Genomic DNA, 22,295 nt, shown 5'->3' on the forward strand with positions numbered 1-22,295 from the left:
CTAACCCTATACTTAAAACAACTAGAGAAAAAAGAACAAAGAAAACCCAAAGCCAGTAGAAGGAAAGAAATCATAAAGATCAAAGCAGAAATAAATGAAATAGAAACAAAGAAAACAATAGCAAGGTCAATAAAACTAAAAGCTGGTCCTTTGAGAAGATAAACAAAATTGATAAACCCTTAGCTAGATTCATCAAGAAAAAAGAGAGAAACTAGCACCCCACTGTAAAGCAGTTGTACTCCAATAAAGATGTTAAAATAAAAGAAAGAAAGAAAAAAATGGAGAGGACACAAATCAATAAAATTAGAAATGAAAAAGGAACAATCACAACTGACACTGCAGAAATACAGAGGATTATAAGAAACTACTACAGACAACTATATGCCAATAAAATGGACAACCATGAAAAAATGGACAAATTCTTGGAAAGGTACAATTTTCCAAGACTGAACCAGGAAGAATTAGAAAATATAAACAGACCTATCACAAGCACTGAATTAAAAATCATCCAACAAACAAAAGTCCAGGACCAGATGGCTTCACAGGCGAATTCTATCAAACATTTAGAGAAGAGCTAACACCAATCCTTCTCAAACTCTTCCCAAAAATTGCAGAGGGAGAAACACTCCCAAATTCATTTTATGAAGCCACCATCACCCTGATACCAAAACCAGAAAAAGATATCACAAAAAAAGAAAATTATAGAACAATATCACTGATGAACATAGATGCAAAAATTGTGAACAAAATACTAGCAAACAGAATCCAACAGCACATTAAAAGAATCATACACCATGATCAAGTGGGTTTTATCCCAGGGATACAAGGATTCTTCAAGATACACAAATCAATCAATGTGATACACCACATTGACAAATTAAGGAATAAAAACCATATGATCATCTCAATAGATGCAGAAAAAGCTTTTGACAAAATTCAACACCCATTTATGATAAAAGCACTCCAGAAAATGGGCATAGAGGAAACCTACCTCAACATAATAAAGGCCATATATGACAAACCCACAGCAAGCAACATACTCAATTGTGAAAAACTGAAAGCGTTTCCATTAAGATCAGCAACAAGACAAGGATGTCCATTCTCACTACTCTTATTCAACATAGTTTTGGAAATCATAGCCACAGCAATCAGAGAAGAAAAAGCAGTAAAAGGAATACAAATTGGAAAAAAAGAAGTAAAATTGTCAGTGTTTGCCTATGATAGACATTCCAAAAGATGCCACCAGAAAACTACAAGAACTAATGAGTGAATTTGGTAAGGTTGCAGGATACAAAATTAATGCACAGAAATCTCTGGCATTCCTGTACACCAACAAAGAAAAATCAGAAAGAAATTAAGGAAACACTCCCATTTACCACTGCAACAAAAAGAATAAAATAACTAGGAATAAACCTGCCTAAGGAGGTGAAAAACTTGTACTCAAAACTATAAACACTGATGAAAGAAATCAAAGATGACATAAACAGATGGAGAAATATACCATGTTCTTGGATTGGAAGAATCAATACTGTAAAAATGACTATACTACCGAAAGCAATCTACAGGTTCAGTGCAATCCGTATCAAACTACCAATGGCATTCTTCACAGTTTTAGGCCAAAAAATTTTACAGTTCGTATGGAAACACAAAAGACCCCGAATAGCCAAAGGAATCTTGAGAAAGAAAAATGGAGTTGGAGGAATCAGGCTCCCTGACTTCAACCTATACCACAAAGCTACAGTAATCAAGACACTGGCACAAAAACAGAAATATAGATCAATGGTACAGAAAAGAATGCTCAGAGATAACCCATGCACATATGGACACCAAATTTATGACAAAAGAGACAAGAACATACAGTGGAGAAAAGACAGCCTCCTCAATAAGTGGGAAAACTGGACAGCTACATGTAAAAGAATGAAATTAGAACACTAACACCATACACAAAAATGGATTAAATCCAAATGGATTAAAGACTTAAATGTAAGACCAGACACTATAAAACTCTTAGTGGAAAACATAGGAGAAACACTCTTTGACATAAACCACAGCAAGATCTTTTTTGACCCACCTCCTAGAGTAACAGAAATAAACACAAACAAATGGGACTTAATTAAACTTAAAAGCTTTTGCATAGCAAAGGAAACCATAAACGAGAAAAAGACAACCCTCAGAATGGGAGAAAATATTTGCAAATGAAACAACAGACAAAGGATTAATCTCCAAAATATTCAAACAGCTCATGGTGCTCAATATTAAAAAAACAAACAATCCATTTAAAAAATGGGCAGAAGAACTAAATAGACTTTTCACCAAGGAAGACATACAGGTGGCGAAGAGGCACATGAAAAGATGCTCAACATCACTAATTATTAGAGAAATGCAAATCAAAACTACAATGAGGTGTCACCTCCTGCCAGTCAGAATGGCCATTATCAAAAAATCTAGTAAATGCTGGAAAGGGTGTGGTGAAAAGGGAACCCCCCTGCACTGTTGGTGGGAATGTAAATTGATACAACCACTATGGAAAACAGTATGGAGCTTCCTTAAAAAGCTAAAAATAGAACTACCGTATGACCCAGCAATCCCACTACTGGGCATAACCCTGAGAAAACCATAATTCAAAAAGAGACATGTACCACAATATTCACTGCAGCACTATTTACAATAGCCAGGACATGGAACCAATCTAAATTTCCATTGACAGATGAATGGATAAAGAAGATATGGTGCATATATACAATGGAATATTACTCAGCCATAAAAGGAAACAAAATTGAGTTATTTGTAGTGAGGTGGATGGACCTAGGGTCTGTCATATGGAGTTTAGTAAGTCAGAAAGAGAGAAACAAAAACCATATGTTAACACATATATATGGAATCTAAAAAAAAAAAAAAATGGTACCAACGAACCTAGTTGCAGGGCAGCAGTAGAGGTAGACATAGAAAATGGACTTGAGGACATGGGGTGGGAGGGCGAAGCTGAGGCGAAGTGAGAGTAGCATCGACATACATACAGTACCAAATGTAAAATAGCTGGCTGGTGGGGAGCAGCAGTGTAGCACAGGGAGATCGGCTCGATGCTTTGTGATGACCTAGACGGGTGGGATAGGGAGGATGGGAGGGAAACTCAAGAGGGAGGGGATACGGGGCCATGTGTATGCATATGGCTGATTCGATTTGTTGTACAGTAGAAACCAACACAGTATTGAGAAGCAGTTATACTTCAATAAAGATACATTTTTTAAAACTATTATAAGTTTAAGTAAATATTTCTTTGAACACAATAATCTTCTCAGTAGGACACATATTTCCATATGTTTGTTAGTTTTGTTTTGTTTTATATTGGGTTGACCAAAATGTTGGTTCGGTTTTTTCCGTAAGATGGCTCTAGGAGGGCTTAGTTGTCTTTAACTTCATTTGAAACAATTTTGTTAGATTGTATTGTGACAGCTGTTATTATCAGCATACATTTAAAAAAAGACATCAAAATTAGTGAATTTTTGTGTAGCCATTTTAATATTGAAGCTGGAAGAAAACAACATTTTTGGCATATTAGGCTTTTTTATTTCAAGAAAGGTAAAAACGCAACTGAAACCCCAAAAAAGATTTGTGCAGTGTATGGAGAAGGTGCTGTGACCGATGGAACATGTCAAAAGTGGTTTGAGAAGTTTTGCGCTGGAGATTTCTCGTTGGACGATGCTCCATGGTTGGGTAGACCACTTGAACTTGATAGCAATCAAATCGAGACTTTCACTGAGAACAATCAACATTATACCATGTGGGAGATAGCTGACATACTCAAAATATCCAAATCAAGCATTGAAAATCATTTGCACAAGTTTGGTTATGTTAATCGCTTTGATGTTTGGGTTCCACGTAAATTAAGCAAATAAAACCTTAACCATATTTCCTCACGCAATTCGCTACTTAAACGTAGCAAAAACATTTCATTTTTAAAACAAATTGTGACAGGCTATGAAAAGTGGATACTGTTCAATAATGTGTAATGGAAGAGATGGTGGGGCAAGCTAAATGAACCACCACCAACCACACCAAAGGCCCGTCTTCATCTGAAGAAGGAGATGTTGTGTATATGGTGGGAGTCCTCTATTATGAGCTTTTCCAGGAAAACCTAATGATTAATTCCAACAAGTACTGCTCCCAGTTAGACCCACTGAAAGCAGCACTCGCCGAAAAACGTCCAGAATTAGTCAACAGAAAATGCATAATCTTCCATCAGGATAACGCAAGACCACATGTTTCTTTGATGACCAGGCAAAAACTGTTAAAGCTTGGCTGGGAAGTTCTGATTCATCTGCCATATTCACCAGACATTGCACCTTCAGATTTCCATTTATTTCGGTCTTTACAAAATTCTCTTAATGAAAAATATTTCAGTTCTCTGGAAGACTGTAAAAGGCACCTGGAACAGTTCTTTGCTCAAAAAGATAAAAAGTTTTGGAACGAAGGAATTATGAAGTTGCCTGAATAATGGCAGAAGGTTGTGGAACAAAACAGTGAATATGTAGTTCAATAAAGTTCTTGGTGAAAATGAAAAGTATGTCTTTTATTTTTACTTAAAACCAAAGGAACTTTTTGGCCAACCCAGTAGTTTACCTAAATTGAATGGAGCTAGTACAGTCACAGATTATCTTTATGACTGTTGGTATTCATTTGTAAGGTAGTCATCAGAATATGTTTGTGGCCGGGAAATAGCTTTTGCTTTATAGGAAAAACTGTATCCAAATTTTGGATATTTTCACTGTCCAAAACCCCAACTTCCTTTTGTTATAACCTTCTTTCTTTTTAAAAATTATTCTTTCCTTCCTTTCCTACTTCTTTGTAAATGGATTTATGGACCACTCTGTGAAAACTGGCTGCTAGGCTATAACCCATCTGGCCTTCAGTGCATACTTTATTCCCCCTATTTTTTTCTCTTCTATCAGATTTCTATGCTGAGCTCAGAATCAAGAAGAGGGCTGGGGTGTGGGGGAGAACATTTCATGGTGCTTTTTCCTGTCTGAGTCAGTTCTTCAGGGGCCCAGGTCTGTTAGAAGTGCTTTGGGGTTTTAACTTGCAAAATAGGAGAAGTCAGAGACAACTATTCTTAAATTTTGTGAAGCTTTCATTTTAAAGCTTCTTGTCAGTCACTGGTGTCAACATCAAAAAATAGTTGAAATTTTTTTTATAGAAACAAAAGAAGGAAACATAACTATTTGCTTACCAGATTTATTTTGGAAATGTATGCCTTCTAAAAATGGGCCTCACCATGCCAGCCCATGGGAGGCCTGCATAAGAGCCCCTGAGCTATACATGTGAGTGCTGTGCATCCTCAGCCTGTGCCTCCAGCTGCCAGTGGCTCTGTGTGTGTGTCCCTGGTGCTGTCCCTCAAGCATGGCTTATCCACTTTTGATCTGAACGTGAGAGTACCGCATCACCTAGGTCAATGGTTTTCAAACTTATTTTAGCTATAGTCTTTTGTTAAATGGAATCTTATATGGTCACATAGTCATCCTACATGTGGTGAGGGATACAACAGAACTAGGTATGTTAATGTTATATATTAATTCTATTTATGTAAAAAGAGCAGCTATTACTTATTAGAGAAATGACAATCAAAACTACAATGAGGTATTACCTCACACCAGTCAGAATGGCCATCATTAAAAAGCCTACAAATAATAAATGCTGGAGAGGGTGTGGAGAAAAAGGAACCCAGCTACACTGTTGGTAGGAATGTAAATTGGTGCAGCCACTGTGGAGAACAGTATGGAAGTTCCTTAAAAAACTAAAAGTAAGAGTTAGCATATGATCCTGCAATCCCACTTCTGGGCGTATATCCAGAGAAAACTCTAATTCAAAAAGATACATGTGCTCCAGTGTTCATTGCAGCACAGTTTACAATAACAAAGACATGGAAGCAACCTAAATGTTCGTCAACAGATGACTGGATAAAGAAGATGGTGTGTGTGTGTGTGTGTGTGTGTGTGTGTGTGTATACATACATACACACAATGGAATACTATTCAGCCATAAAAAACAATGAAATAATGCCATTTGCAGCAACATGGATGAACCAAGAGATGATTATACTAAGTGAAGTAAGCCAGACAAAAACAAATATCATGTTATGACTCATTTGTGGAATCTAAAAATATTATACAAATAAACTTATTTACAGAACAGAAATAGACTCACAGGCATAGAAAACAAACTTATAGTTAGCAGAAGGGATAGTGGGGGGGGGAATAAATTGGGAGTTTGGGGTTAACATATACACAGTACTGTGTATAAAATAGATAAACAACAAGGACCTACTGTATAGCACAGGGAACTATACTCAGTATCTTGTAATAACCTATAATGGAAAAGAATCTGAAATAGAATATATATATATTCTTAGCTGTACACTTGAAACTAACACAACAATGTAAATTATACTTCAATTTTAAAAAGAGCAGCTATTATCTATATCATTTTATTCTTGTGTGTAGAAGGTAACAATACTGTTTTTCTCATATTTACACAACTAAGTTAGCCCTTCTTTATTGGTGAAGTAGCTGACTATTTCTATGTGCCTGTAGGTGGGTCTTGAGTGGGAAGAAGCCACTTGGCACATAGAAGGTGCTCAGTGAACACTTGTTGAGAACACACACACACACACACACACACACACACACATATCTGCTAATGTGCCAGAGAAATAAAATACTCCTCCTTTGAGACATTTCTTTCAGTTAATTTATTTTATATCCAGAAAGCCCCTGTGATAACATGCAAATAGTTTAGTGAGGGACCAATATTAACCCATTAGCATCAAAGTTTGGATTATTTATCTAGCAATCTGGATTATTAATCTGTCACTTTGTGACAGAGAGTTTATAAATATGAAAGGACCTAGAGACGCAAAGGGCAGAACAGGAGGCGCCACTTTGAATCTTCCTTCCCAACTTTTAGCTTTGTTTGAAGGATTTGCTATTCATTCATACCTCAAGTGTTTATTCAGTACCTACTGTTAGTATAAGGAAAGCATTGCTCTAAAAGTAGCAAAGGGGGCCTCCCTGGTGGCGCAGTGGTTGAGAGTCCGCCTGCCGATGCAGGGGATACGGGTTCGTGCCCCGGTCTGGGAGGATCCCATATGCCGCGGAGCGGCTGGGCCCGTGAGCCATGGCCGCGGAGCCTGCGCATCCGGAGCCTGTGCTCCGCAACGGGGGAGGCCACAACAGTGAGAGGCCCGCATACCGCAAAAAAAATAAAAATAAAAAAAAATAAAAGAAAAAATAAAAGTAGCAAAGGATACACAGATTAATAAGATATAGGTTCTGCCTTAAAGGAGTTTATGATAGACTAGCATAGGTAAGGCAAATATTTAAATGTCTATAACATTAGATAGAAAGTGGTAGGTGCCGTAAGAAAGATATAAACAAGGTACAAAATTATTAAAGACAGGAAAGATTTTTCCAGGCTGGGGGAAATTGGTATGCAATTTCCAATTTAAAAAAATATCAATCTCTATAGTTAGAGAACCATCCATTTGTTTACTGTCCTCCTGCCCTTATTTTTTTATTCACTTACATGTCTTTCCTTTCTGCTGAGCTGAAACATTCTTCATGGCAGGGTGTATCTTACTCTGTGTACACCAAGGGTGTAACTGTGCCTGGCTCATAAAATGCACTCAGTAAATATTTGTTGAATGGATGTGTGTATCACTGATAATCAAACTTGCTTTCTAATAAAGTGCAATTTTCTCCTCAGAAACCAAACATTTTAAAAGCACAGCTTTTATAAGATTGTACACAATTTTCACCATAAAGGAAGTAAAGAATATCTTAGAAAAGATCAGATCTGAGATCTATAAACCCGAATAAAAGAGTCTATAGAAACACCTATCTATCATTCTCTTCAGTTACACTGGTTGTGACAATATGTATTTATTGATATTTAATGACGTGGCTGGGACTGTAGTGAAAGTGAGTTATGAATAAATTTACATTTCAATTATAGGTAAATGATAAATCATACGTAATCCTTCTTTAAGTGTTCACCTTAAAGTAGAAAAAATTTTTCATATTTAGCACTAAATAATCTCTAAGGTCCTTCAGGCTTTGAAAATTTTGTAATTTTGTGATTACCCATGGGTGAGAAATAAGTATAAGCATATTGTGTGTCTTTTTCTTTGACTACTTATGACAATGTCATTTGTCTTAGAATGAAAACTCTTTGGGACAGTTCCTGTAAGTCAGTTCAGTGAATATGTCTGAAGCAGCTGCTGGGGTTTGGGTAGGAGGACTAAATTTAATAAATTGCAGTGACCAGGAACTTACAGACTACAGAGGGATATATACAATCATTATAAAGTGGATTAAAGAAATAGGAGCTTATTTGTCTCACATATAAAAAGTCTGGAGGCAAGCAGTCCAGGGCTTGTACAGCAGCTCAGTATTGTCATCAGAGACTCTGCCTCTTTTTATTCTCGTGTTTCCAATACTTATGTGTGGGTTTCTATCCTCATGGTTGAAAAATGGCTACGGCACCTCCCAGTATCTAGCCATGCTCTCCTCTTAAAGCTTTATCTCTTTATCTTTTTATTTGTAGTAGGAAGCCTGCCCCAGGGACTTCTTCCTACATCTCACTGGCCAGCACTTATATCATATGGCCAGTCTTAGCTGAAAGGTGGCTACGGAAGAAGGGAATTGTGGATATCAGTTACAATAGCCAAGCAACAGTGTTTGCAGTTGCTCCTTTTATGTTTACCCTTTGGGCCAAGTTGTTTATGCATAGGCCAAGTTGTTTATTGTGCTCTAAGAAGTTCCTTTTTGTCATTAAATGATTCATTTATTAAGTCAACAACTATTTATTTTTTATTTCCTAATATGTGCCAGATACTGTTCTAGGTATTGGGGATGACAACAGTGAATAAAAAACACAAAGTTGCTGCTGTCATGGAGCTTACATTCTACTAAGAAGATTGTAAACAAATAAGTATAAATATATATTATAGGTATATATATATCAATATATATGTGTATATGTGTGTGTATATATGTATATATATATTTTTTTTCCATGAAGAAAGTAAAATAGGGTAAGGAGAATAGAGAGTGATGGTAGGTAGTATTCTATATAGGATGTTTAACAAAGGCCTCTGATTAGGTGGCACTTTAGCAAAGACCTGAAAGAAATGAGGAATGAATGGAACCATAATATCTGGGGAAGAATGGTCCAAATAGAGGAGATGGCAAGTATGAAGACCCTAAAGAGGGATGTATTTGGCATTCTCAGGCAAGGAACCAGTTTGGCTAGAGCACATTGAATAAGGGTGAAATGATAGGAGAAGAGAACAGTGTAGGCTATAATATGTTGGGCTTTGAGGGCCATAGCAAAGATTTCACTCTGAGTGAAATGGAAAGTCATGGAGAGTTGTGAGCAGAGATTAGCACAATTCAACTTACAGTTTAAAAGCAGCATTGTAACACTGTGTGGAGAATAGACTGTAATGGGACAAGGATAGAAGGAAGGGGACAAGTTAGGACACTATTCAATTTCCCAGGAAATGGTGATGATTCCCATTATTGTAATAATTGTAGAGATGGTGAGTAATGATCAGATTCTAGAGACATTTTAATGGTAGTTTAGATATGGTTCTGACAATACTAGAAGAATCAAAGATGTCACCAAGGTTTTGGATTAATAACTGAGTGAGTAGAGTTTCTGTTTACTGAGATGGGAATTGCAAGAGAATAAGACATCGTGCAGGTAGGTTAGGAGGGTGGGGAATCAAGAGTTTGATTTTGAACATGTTAAGTTTGAATTGCCTGTTGCACATTCAAGTGCATATTTGATGATTTATAAGCTTGTAGATATCCGCTGTTATCCACCAGCTGTTTGGATGACATATAAGTCTAGAGGTGAAGGTAGAGGTTGGGGTTGGATATATAAAATTAGGGGGTTTAGTGTATGGGTGGTATTAATGCCAGGGGACTAGATAAGGTTACATGGGGAGTGAGTAAATAATAATATTTTTCTGTGTTTTTAGAAGAAAGAAAATTTCCTATGAAATTCTGAATAAATTCAAGTTTGTATATTTCATTTCACTAACTAGCTCATTAAGTGTTCAAACTTCAGTATAGTAGTTAAGGACATGGACTCTAAAGCCTGGCTACCTAGGTTTGAATCCTGGCTCTTCAGTTTCTAGCTTTGCAATTTAGGCCAAGATATGTAAACCTCTTTTTCCTCATCTGTAATAAAGGATAATAATGATGGCTCCCTTTAGGTTGTGAAGATTAATTAGAATAGTGCCATGACACATAGTTAAGCACTCAAAAAGGATTAGCCAATATCATCATTAAATTTCACCAACTTTTGATACATGATGTAACATTACTAACTTGATTTAATGTTCCACCAAAGCAGGCCATATTTTGGAAGCAGGAAAAAGTTTCTCACCTTGTAATCTTCATTTCTGGACACATGAAATTGAGAATTGTTGATATTTATAAGCCTTTTCCACTTTTTAATCAGTGTTTCAGCATCATATTCTTAGTTAATTATCTTCCTGTTTAGGTCACAGTGCTGTCGATATCACCAAGGTGGCTAGAAGACACCGCATGTCTCCTTTTCCTCTAACATCTATGGACAAAGCCTTTATCACAGTCCTGGAGATGACTCCGGTGCTTGGGACAGAAATCATCAACTACCGAGGTACTGTTATATTTGCCCATTGCCTTTTATTTTCATTTTTTTCCAAATAAGATTCATCTAACACTAATACACAGTTTTCCTGAAAGAGAAATGTTATTAATCATTACTGCAATTATTATCATCTTGCTTTTTGCTTCTTATTTCTATTCAACTCTAAGATCAATCTTAATGGTATACAGAGTAAAATACCCATAAAGCTTCCTTTACATAAAGAAAAAAAAAAAAAAAGGAAAAAGTCAACAGTGTTTCTCCTGTTCATCAAAATACCAGTACTCTAAAGAAAGGACTGTCAGCACTGAGTGAGAAAAACAGTTGACTGTGAGTCTGCCTTATGTCCTTTCTGACAGAAATGGGAGATAACTAATGTGTCTCGTAATTATTTTCATTTGTGGAAATCATGTTTTTAAATGTAAAATGTAAATACTATGTTAATTCATCTATGGATCACTGAGCAACCAGTCTGATCTCAGTTTTTCTGCTTCATATATCTTCTCATTTTCTGCTCTTAGTTTAATAGTACACTGAGACCAGCTTGTGGAAAGATAACGGAAGGGTAGTTTTCCCCAGTGTTTTCAGTTTTTAATCAACTACTTCCCTTTCTAAAAGTTCAGTTCTGGTGCAAGCTGAATAAAATGTAGTTTCTTAATTGTTTTTGTTATACAGATAAAAACAATACAAAAGGATTGCTTTTACAAATAAAGGACTTTATTCACAGATCATAAAATATTCAAATTTCAATGAACAGTAGAGAGCATCTATACAGACACCATAATTTTTCTACAAGAAAACTCAAACTCAGATAGAACAGCAGAAAAGGAATAGGATTAAGGCTCAAGACTTAACATTCTTGGGAATTCCCTTGCAGTCCAGTGGTTAGGGCTTGGCGCTTTCATGTCAGTGGCCCAGCTTCAATCCATGCTAATATCCCCTAAGATGCGTGGCACGGCCAAAAAAGAAAAAAAAAAAAAGACTTAGCATTCTTATTTTTACTACATAATAGTGCTCTTCTTCCAGTGTTAAAATATAAAAAACAATAGTAGATAAAGTAACAAATTATGTTAAAATTAAAAGGCCTAAAACTAGTGAAATATTAAATGCCAAATTCTAGCTCTTTGATCCCTGACCCGACTTAGACAAAAATTATTTTTACATAACTTACACCTATCCTACATCTTTGACTTACATTCTTTTAGATATGTTATCATTAGGTTTAAACCTTTTCTTTTGTTTTTGTTTTATTCCTCATTAAAGGAAATAAAGATAATAAAACTGACTAGAGTGGGGAGTTAGGAATTAACTACATAATTTCAGAAATCAATTTTAATGAAATAGGTTTATTTCTATTATTAAGTACAGATATTTAGATATTTTTATGTCAAGCAACACTAAGACATCTTCAGAAAATATGAATGTAAAATTAAGTTGAAAAAATTTACATGTTATAAAAATAAGTTAACCATCCCTGGCCTCTTGTAATATCAGGGTAGTTTCTCTTAACATCAGTCCTTAGAAAAATCTCACTGTGATGCCAAGTCACATTTAGACAGAAATTCCAGTCCTTTTAAGGAAAAAACAGAACTGGAAATGGCCATTTCTATTTCTCCTCTAGAAAAAAAATAATACTGTCAGGTGGATTCTCTTTTCCTTTCATGTGCTTGTTTCCCCTTCATTTGTTCATCAAATCAGTTGTCACTCATAAGTAAGCAAACTCTTCATGGATGGTTAACTTCTTGTCAAGTGTTGCCATGCATGATGATGAAAAATAATAGTTAGGTTTGCATTCAACCTTTGAGTTGGATCAAACTCGATTTGTAATGCAAAAGAGCATTATAATTAAACCTCCTAGGTACTTTAATTAGTTGTTTAGAAAACAACACCATATATAGAAACATAATTCAATTTGTTCAACAATTATCTATTAAAAATCTAAATTCCAGGCACTATGTTAAGTCCAGATAATGCAAGGATGAATAAAATAAAACCCCACCCCATGCCTCTCACTGTGTAGTGCAGGAGAGGGACAGATAAACAATATGGTACATTTTCTCCTTTACTGGCTCTTTTGTAAGCTTGCGTTCCTTTGTCAATTCCTTGAATATGAACTTTCTTTAGAGTGTTTGTCTCTGACCCTTTTCAGATCTTACACATTCACTTCAGATAACCTCATACATGCCAATTGTTTCAAGTACCAACTATTAAGTGATTTCTAAATCTGTATCTTTGCCCAGACCTTGCCTGAGCTCCAAACTCTTACAACAAATGTATACCTGCTGCTAGTAAATTTAACATGACCAATATTAAACTTATTTTTTTACTTCTACAATACTCATTTCCTCTACGTCCTCTTGAATCTGTCCCTTGTTTGCCATCCCCACTGCTATGATTTTAATTTAGGTCTTTATTATTACCTTCCTGGATTATTGTAAAGGCTTCCCTCCCCCAATTAGCATCTTTACATCCATTTTCCAATTTCATACCAAAGTTATCTGTTCAAAATTTGATATTAACGTTCCTGCATACAACTCTTCAGTAGTATTCCTCATAACCTCCAGATAAAATTCAAACTCCTTGATATGTCATATAAGGCCCTTTATAATTGGCCGCTATGTATTCTTTTTTTTTCTGACTTTATTGAGGCATAATTAATAAATTAAAATTGTGTATATTTAGGGTATACAACATGATGATTTAATATACATATACATTGTGAAATAATTACCATAATCAAGCTAATTAATACATCTATCACTTTATAGTTACTCTGTGTATGTGTGTGTATGGTGAGAATACTTAAGATTTACTCTTTTAGCAAATTTCAAGTATACAATACAGCATTATTAACTACAGTCACCATGCTGTACTTTAGATACCCAGAATTTATTCATCTTATAAATGAAAGTTTGTACCCTTTGACCAACATCTCCCCATTTTGCCAGTACATGTTTTTTAAGATTAAGCTTAAGAAGCTCTCCTCCATGAAGACATTTCTGGTGTCCGCTTCTCCCTTTCCCTAACTGGCTTAAATATCCTTCCTCCATGTCCCCATAGCACTTTGTTCATTTGTTTTATAATAGCAAGCACTGACATATTTGATCACTCTCTCATAAATGCCCTAATAAACAACATGGGTATAAAAAGCTGAGTGATCTAAACGTGAGTCACTGTAAATTGAGTTTTGAGTCAAATGTGGCCTGTAATTCTCTTACTCAAGATAAGCGATTTCTCCCCAGAAAAAAGATTAGAAACTCATTCTCACTATACTTTAAATGTTATCTTTTCCAAGGATGTTTGCATTTTAATGAGCAAACCTTCATAGTTCATTTTGATTTCAACTAGATACACCTCTAACTATTGAATTTCATAGGGGTGAGAAGGACTGAAAGGCTTTCACAGTTCTCTGAAATCCCAAATATTTTGCCTCTGCAAATACTCTGACACCTACAATTATAGAAGCCTGTAGAGGAATGCCCATGTTTCCTAAGAGAGATCCAGAACCACTGAATCTATGAGGCAGTTTGCTACTGTAGGATCTCTAAAATTACTTTTTATATGTCTGTGAAGGTTCAACAATAATCCCAGAAAACTAAGAATAAATCATGTATACAGAAGTGCTGGTAGTGATGCTCTCAAGGTCATACATATAGGGTAACTCTGTGAAGTAATGTTACAATATAATATATTAAATACTTATAATATTACAATAAGAAGGTAACCTGGAGATCAGGTAGTCTCTCTTACTTTAAAGACAAAGGAATTTAGGACCAAAGAGGTGTAATAATGTTTTTAGAGTTAGACAAATTGTTATGATTAAAAACAACTAGAACCTAGGATTCTTGACTCCTAGTTTACTGTTCATTCCATTATAGCAGAGTACGTCTCAAATCAGTATGAAAATTATTCTTCTAAAGTAAGTGCCTAGATGTGTAAAGTGTATTGTTTGTTTGTTTTAATCTATTTTGACTACAGGTGAATTTTCTATTGTCTCTGGTCTGCCCTTTAGCATATCTACTATTTTCAGCTCCTATCTGCAAGCAAGGCCTTTAAGGAGCAAGTGCTCCACTGATTATAAATACTTTACTCTGGTTTCTTGGGAGAGGAATACCAATAGAAGATAATATTTGCAAGACTACCATTTATGATTCATCTTTGCTTATAAAATGCATGACATGAACACATTACAAATTCACACTTGGTACAGTACTAGCTACTGAAAGGCAGATTAAAATATTCTAGAATTCCCTGTAATCCCCAATATCGTTCAATTAACAATGGAAAAACTATAATCTTTGAATAGAAAGGATTCTGCTTTCTTAAGAGCATTATTTTATAAGCGCTAGCCTTTTTTTTAAGATTTCATGACCAAAGACTTTAGCATCGCTGACCTCAGTTCTTTGTATTTCCACAGAAGACTTAAGCAATTCTAGACAAGGAAGCTTTAAGTTTACTGAACTCAGTTTAAAGCAGTGAAGTATCCTTTTTAGAATATTGACCACAACAGAGGTAGTTCTCCCTTGTCTCTGACCTAAAGCAAGATATATTTATAATATATTTTAAAAGAAAAAATATATATATGAAAATATATAATGATATGCATAGAAGGAGGTATGAAATAGGAAGATTAGTCTGCCTGGTTGTGACATAGGAATAATTCGGCCAGCATTATAGGTCTGATTCCTCTGCGAGTTAATTTTACTCAATTGTGTACCTATAAAAAGAACTCCCCCACACAAGGGGGCTTTCTGAGTGCCTAAACAGTCATAATATCTAGTTGAGAAGTTACTGCTGCCTGGCTCCTTTTCTAAAACCACGTGCCCAAAGTTTATTCAACACTAATACTTGGGCTCCACCTATGGGCAAAGAGAAGAGATGGTTTAACATCTATCTAAGTATTTATATGTATGCAAGAGAGACTGCCCCATGTGATAAAGTAATTTGCAGCACTACTATATACTCTTAAAGTTCCAAAGTCGATCATTGAATGAAATGTAATATTGACTGCTTGGAAGAGCTATCCATTGTCTAATCCATGAATCCTACTGAGATATGTGGATATAGTTGCTGCTGTAGTGGAGCGGTGTACCTGACGTTTATTCCTTCAGTTCGCAAGTATTTGCTGCCAGCTGGGAGTCCTTACCATTTTCTAATCAATTGTGTATTTCTCTTCAAATCCTTTCCCTTGCCTTAGGCTTTTAGAAAAAAACTTGAAGTAATGCATGTTTTTCTCTTTGAATAGACATAAGTTCTGCTGGTAGGTTAACTTGATACCAACTCCAAAAGCAGAACTAATCCAGTAGGGATCTAATTTACCTTAAAGATAGAAATCCCTATATTTAGCATGAGTACAAAATAAAAATCTGGCCAATTTTCTATTACTAGATTTATATTGATAAGCTTAAGCATGAAGCTGTTCTTTCTTTCCAAATGAAATGTTTTATTTTTCTTTCCAGGATATTTTAAAGATCTGTAAAGACCAGATGGTATATGTGTGCTTCAAATATGACTTTTCTTGACTCTTCTATATATAGCTATATGTTAAAATGAGAGAAATATCCTTTTTTTAAAAAATCTCTTATTCTTGCCCTTTAAAAAATAAGTTTACTGAAATACAATTCATATACAGTATAATTCACCCACATAAATTATACAGTTCAGAAGTTTTTAGTATATTCACAGATATGTACAGCCATCACCACAGTCAGTTTTAGAACATATTCACCTCAAAAAGAATCCCCATCCCCTTTAGCTATCATCCTCCTCCTATCCCCACAGACCACCATTCAGCCTTAAGCAACCATTAGCCTACTTTTTATCTCTATGGATTTACCTATTCTGGACATTTCACATAATGGGATCATATAATATATGGTCTTTTATTACTGGCTTTTTCTACCTAGAATAATATTTTCAAAGTTCATCCATGTTGTAACATGTATCAGTATCTCATTCCTTTTTTAAATATTACTGTAGTAAAAAAAACATATAACATAAAATTTATCATCTTAGCCATTACAGTTCAGTAGCATTAAGTACATTCACATTGTTGTGAAACATATCTCCAAAATTTTTTCATACTGGATACCTGAAACTCTTTACCCATTAAACGACAACTCCCTTTTTCCTCCTCATCCCAGCCCCTGGTAACCACCACTCTACTTATTATTTCTAATAATTTGACTACTTTAGATATGTTATATAAGTGTAATCATGCAGTATTTGTCTTTTTGTGGCTAGCTTATTTCACTTAGTATAATGTCCTCAAGGTCTGTTCATGTTATGCCATGTGACAGTATTTAGATATATACACCACATTTGTTAATCCATTCATCTGTTGATGGACATTTGGGATGCTTCCAACTCTTGACTATTATGAATAGCCGTACTATATGAACATGGGTGTACAAATATCTCTTCAAGACCCTGCTTTCAATTCTTTGGGATATATACTCAGAAGTGAGATTGATGGATCATATGGTAGGTCTATTTTTAATTTTCTGAGGAAACTTCTTCAGTTTTCCATGCTGGTTGCACTATTCTACAATCCTACCAACATTACATAAGGATTCCAATTTTTCTACATTATCATCAACACTTTTTATTTTCTGATTTTTTGATAGTAGCCGATTTATGGATGTGGGGTGATATCTCATTGTGATTTTGACTTGCATTTTCCTGATAATTAGTGATGTTGAGCATCTTTTCATATGTTTATTAGCTATTCATACATCTTTGGAGAAATGTCTATTCAAGTCCTTTCCCATTTTTAAAAGTTTGTTAATTTTAGTTAATTTGTAATGTTCTGTTAGTTTCAAGTGCACAGCGAAGTGATTCAGATATATATATATGTGTGTGCGTGTGTATATATATATATATATATATATAATATACTCAGATATGTGTGTGTATATTCTTTTTCAGATTCTTTTCCATTATAGGTTATTAAAAGATATTGAGTATATTTCCCTTTGCTATATAGTAGGTCCTTGTTGTTTACCTGTTTTATGTGTAGGAGTGTGTATACGTTAATCCCAAACTCCTAATTTATCTCCCCCCACACGCTATCCCCTTTGGTAACCATAACTTTGTTTTCTATGTGAGTCTATTTTGGTTTTGTCAATAAGTTTATTTGTATCATTTTTTTAGAGTCCACATATAAGTAATATCATATGATATTTGTCTTTCTCTGAATGACTTACTTCACTTAATGTGATAATCTCTAGGTCCATCCATGTTGCTGCAAATGACATCATTTCATTCTTTTTTAAGGCTGAGTAATATTCCATTGTGTATATACACCACTTCTTTATCCGCTCATCTGTTGATGGACAGTTTAGGTTTCTTCCATGTCTTGGCTATTATAAATAGTGCTTCTATGAATATTGGGGTGCATGTATCTTTTCAAATCAGAGTTTTCTCTGGATATATGCCCGGGAATGGGATTGCAGGATCATATGGTAACTCTTATTTTTAGTTTTTTAAGGAACCTCTGTACTCTTCTCCACAGTGGCTTCACCAATTTACCCTCTCCAGCATTTATTATTTGTAGACTTTTTAATGATGGCCATTCTGACTGGTGTGAGATGATACTTCATTGTAGTTTTGATTTGCATTTCTCTAATAATTAGAGATATTGAGAATCTTTTCATGCGCCTGTTGGCCATCTGTATGTCTTTTGTGAAGCAATGTCTGTTTAGGTCTTCTTCCCATTTTTTGATCAAGTTGTTCAGTTTTTTTATATATATATTAAGCTGTATGAGCTGTTTATATATTTTGGAAATTAATCCCTTGTCAGTAGCATCATTTGCAAATATTTTCTCCCAGTCCATGGCTTGTCTTTTTGTTTTGTTTATGGTTTCCTTTGCTGTGCAAAAGCTTTTAAGTTTAATTAGGTCCCGTTTGTTTATTTTTTTTTTTATTTCCATTACTCTAGAAGACGGATCCAAAAAAATATTGTTGTGATTTGTGTCAAAGAGTGTCCTGCCTGTGTTTTCCTCTAGGAGTTTTATAGTATCTGATCTTACATTTAGGTCTTTAATCCATTTTGAGTTTAATTTTGTATACGGTGTTAGAGAATGTTCTAATTTCATTCTGTTACAAGTGGTTTCCCAGCACCACTTATTAAAGAGACCATCTTTTCTCCATTGTATATTCTTGCCTCCTTTGTGGTAGATTAATAGACCATAAGTGTGTGGGTTTATTTGTGGGCTTTCTATCCTGTTCCATTTATCTACAAGTCTGTTTTTTGTGCCAGTACCATACGTTTTGATTACTGTAGCTTTGTAGTATAGTCTGAAGTCAGGGATCTTGATTCCTTCAGCTCCATTCTTCTTTCTGAAGGTGGTTTTGGCTATTTGGCGTCTTTTGTGTTTCCATACAAATTTTTCAATTTTTTGTTCTAGTTATGTGAAAAATGCCATTGGTAATTTGATAGGATTGCATTGAATCCATAGATTGCCTTGGGTAGTATGATAATTTTAACAATATTGATTCTTCCAATCCAAGAGTACGATATATCTTTCCATCTGTTTGTGTCATTTTCAGTTTCTTTCATCAGCGTCTTATAGTGTTCAGAGTACAGTCTCTTGCCTCCTTAGGTAGGTTACTCCTAGGTATTTTATTCTTTTTGATGTGATGGTTTCCTTAATTTCTCTTTCTGATCTTTCATTGTTAAGTGTATAGACATGCAACAGATTTCTGTATATTAATTTTGTATCCAACAACTATACTGAATTCATTGATGAGCTCTAGTAGTTTTCTGGTAGCATCTTTAGGATTTTCTATGTATAGCATCATGTCATCTGCAAACAGTGACAGTTTTACTTCTTTCCCAGTTTGGGTTCCTTTTATCTCTTTTTTTTTCTCTGATGGCTGTGGCTAGGACTTCCAAAACTATGTTGAATAAAAGTGGCCAGAGTGGTCATCCTTGTCTTGTTCCTGATCTAAGAGGAAATGCTTTCAGCTTTTCACCATTGAGTGTGATGTTAGCTGTGGGTTTCTTATAGATGGCCTTTATTATGTTGAGGTATGTTCCCTCTGTGCCCACTTCTGGAGAGTTTTTATCATAAATGGATGGTGAATTTTATCAGAAGCTTTTTTCTGCATCTGTTGAGATAGTCATATGGTTTTTATTCTTCACTTTGTTAATGTGGTGTATCACATTGATTGATTTGCAGATATTGAAAAATCCTTGCATCCCTGGGATAAATCCCACTTGATCATGGTGTATGATCCTTTTAATGTATTGTTGGAGTCAGTTTGCTAGTATTTTCTTGAGGATTTCTGCATCTATGTGCATCAGTGATATTGGCCTGTAATTTTCTTTTTTTGTGATATCTTTGTGTGGTTTTGGTATCAAGGTGATGGTGGCTTCATAGAATGAGTTCAGCAGTGTTCCTTCCTCTGCAGTTTTTTGGAATAGCTTCAGAAGGATAGGTGTTAACTCTTCTTTGATCATCTTTACGATGATTACCATGAACACTTTCTCGGGTAGATTGACTATCTCCACATCACTTAGTTCTCCTTCTGAGGTTTTATCTTGTTCCTTTGTCTGAAACATCTTCCTCTGTTGCTTCATTTTGTCTAAATTGCTATTTGCATTTTTATGTATGTGGTAGATTGGTTACGTTTCTTGACCTTTGAGAAGTGGCCCTCTGTAGGAGATGTCCTATGTGTCCCAGAAGTGCACTCCCTTCTTGTCACCCAAGGGCCAGGGGGCAGCTGGTCAGTATCTGGCCTTTGTTCGTGGAGTCAATCTGCCGGCTGCAGGACTGTAGTTTTCTTGCCTCTGGTGTCTGTCCCCTGGTAGATTAGGATGGTCTAGAGGCTTGTGCAGGCTTCCTGGCAGGAAGAGTTGGTGCCTGCCCCCTGGTGGGTGGACCTGGGTCTTGGTCTTCTGGGGGGCAGAGCCATGCTTAGGGACATGTCTAGAGGTGGCTGTGGGCTCAGGAAGTCTTTAGGCAGCCTGGCTGCTGATGGGTGCAGCTGTGTCCCTATCCAGTTTGTTGTTTGGCCTGAGGCATCCCAGCACTGGAGCCTACACGCTGTTGGTGGGGCCAGGTCTTGGTGGCAAAATGTCAGCCTCCAGGAGAGCTCACACAGATGAATCCTCCCTGATATATCCGCCACCAGTGTCTCTGTCCCCAGGGTGGGCTATAGTCACCCCTTGCCTCCCCAGGATACCTTCCAAGACCAGCAGGTACGTCTGGCTCAGGCTCCTATCAAATTACTGCTTTTGCCTTTAGTCCTGGCGTGTGTGAGATTTTGTGTGTGCCCTTTAAGAGTGAAGTCTCTCTAACACAACACTGTGAAACAATTATACTCCAATAAAGATGTATTAAAAAAAAAAAAAGAGTGAAGTCTCTATTTCTCCCAATCCTGTGGAGCTCCTGCAATCAAGCCCCACTGGCCTTCAAAGCCAAGTGCTCTGGGGGCTCCTATTCCTGGTGCCTTTCCCATTTTTAATCGGGTTATTAGATCTGTTTGTTTTTGAGTTGTAGGATTTCTTTATGTATTCAGGAGATTAACCCCTTATCAGATATATGATTTGCAGATATTTCTCCCATTTTGAAGTTTGCCTTTTCACTCTGTTGATAGTATCCTTTGATGCACAAGAGTTTTTAAGTTTGATGTTGTCCCCTGTGTCTGTTTTTGCTTTAGTTGCCTGTACTTTTGTTGTCATATTCAAGAAATCATTGCCAAATCCAATGTCATGAAGCCTTTCCTCAGTGTTTTCTTCTAAGAGTTTTATAGTTATTTGTTTTACATTTAGGTCTTTAATCTTTTTTGAGTTAAGTTTTGTATATGGTGGAAGATAAAAGAGTCCAGCTTCATTCTTTCAAATGTGGCTATCCAGTTTTCCCAACATCATTTTTTGAAAAGGTTATCTTTTTCCCATTGACTGGTCTTGATATCCTTGTCAAAGGTCATTTGACCATATACGTGAGTGTTTATTTCTGGTCTCTCTATTCTATTCCGTTTGTATTAGACAGAGTTCTCCAGAGAAACAGAACCAACAGAATATATATAGGAAGAGATTTATTATGAGGAATTGACTCACATGATTATGGAGGCTGAGAAGTCCCATGATTTGCCATCTGCAAGCTGGCGACCCAGGAAAGCTGGTGTTATAATTCCAGTCCAAGTCCAAAAGGCTGCAAACCAAGGGAGTTGGTATAAAGCCCATTCAAGGGCAAGAGAAGACCAACGTCTCAGGTCAAACAGGCAGGCGGAAAGCAAAAGGGACAATTTTTTTCCTCCACCTTTTTGTTCTATTCAGATGCCCAGTGGATAGAATGATGCCACCCACAATGGGGAGGGTGATATACTTTATTGATTCCAACAATTCAAATACTAATCTCATCTGGAAAAACTCTCACAGACACACCCAGAAATAATGTTTAATCTAGGTATCTCATGGCCAGTGAAGATGATACATAAAATTAACTATCAAACCATTGGTCTATTTGTCTGTCTTTATGCTAGTGCCACTCTGTTTTTCTTACTGTAGCATTGTAATATGTTATAAAATCAGGAAGTGTGAGTCTTACAACTTTGCTTTCTTTATAATCGTTTTGGCTGCTCGGGGTCTCTTGAGA

General features: G+C 35.9%; 1 protein-coding gene across 3 annotated transcripts in view; it reads left to right on the forward strand.

Moving 5' to 3' along the window:
* The window catches only part of GPHN (gephyrin), a 631,539-nt gene that overhangs the window by 500,076 nt on the left and 109,168 nt on the right, over positions 1-22,295 (forward strand). For all 3 annotated transcript variants that reach the window (XM_082617455.1, XM_082617456.1, XM_082617457.1), the window contains one exon: positions 10,567-10,704. In XM_082617455.1, the coding sequence (XP_082473581.1) occupies positions 10,567-10,704 (138 nt within the window). The remainder of the gene's footprint in view (positions 1-10,566; positions 10,705-22,295) is intronic.

Source organism: Mesoplodon mirus (assembly GCF_964341445.2).
Source record: "Mesoplodon mirus genome assembly, chromosome: 4".
In the NCBI taxonomy this organism is placed as follows: domain Eukaryota; kingdom Metazoa; phylum Chordata; class Mammalia; order Artiodactyla; family Ziphiidae; genus Mesoplodon; species Mesoplodon mirus.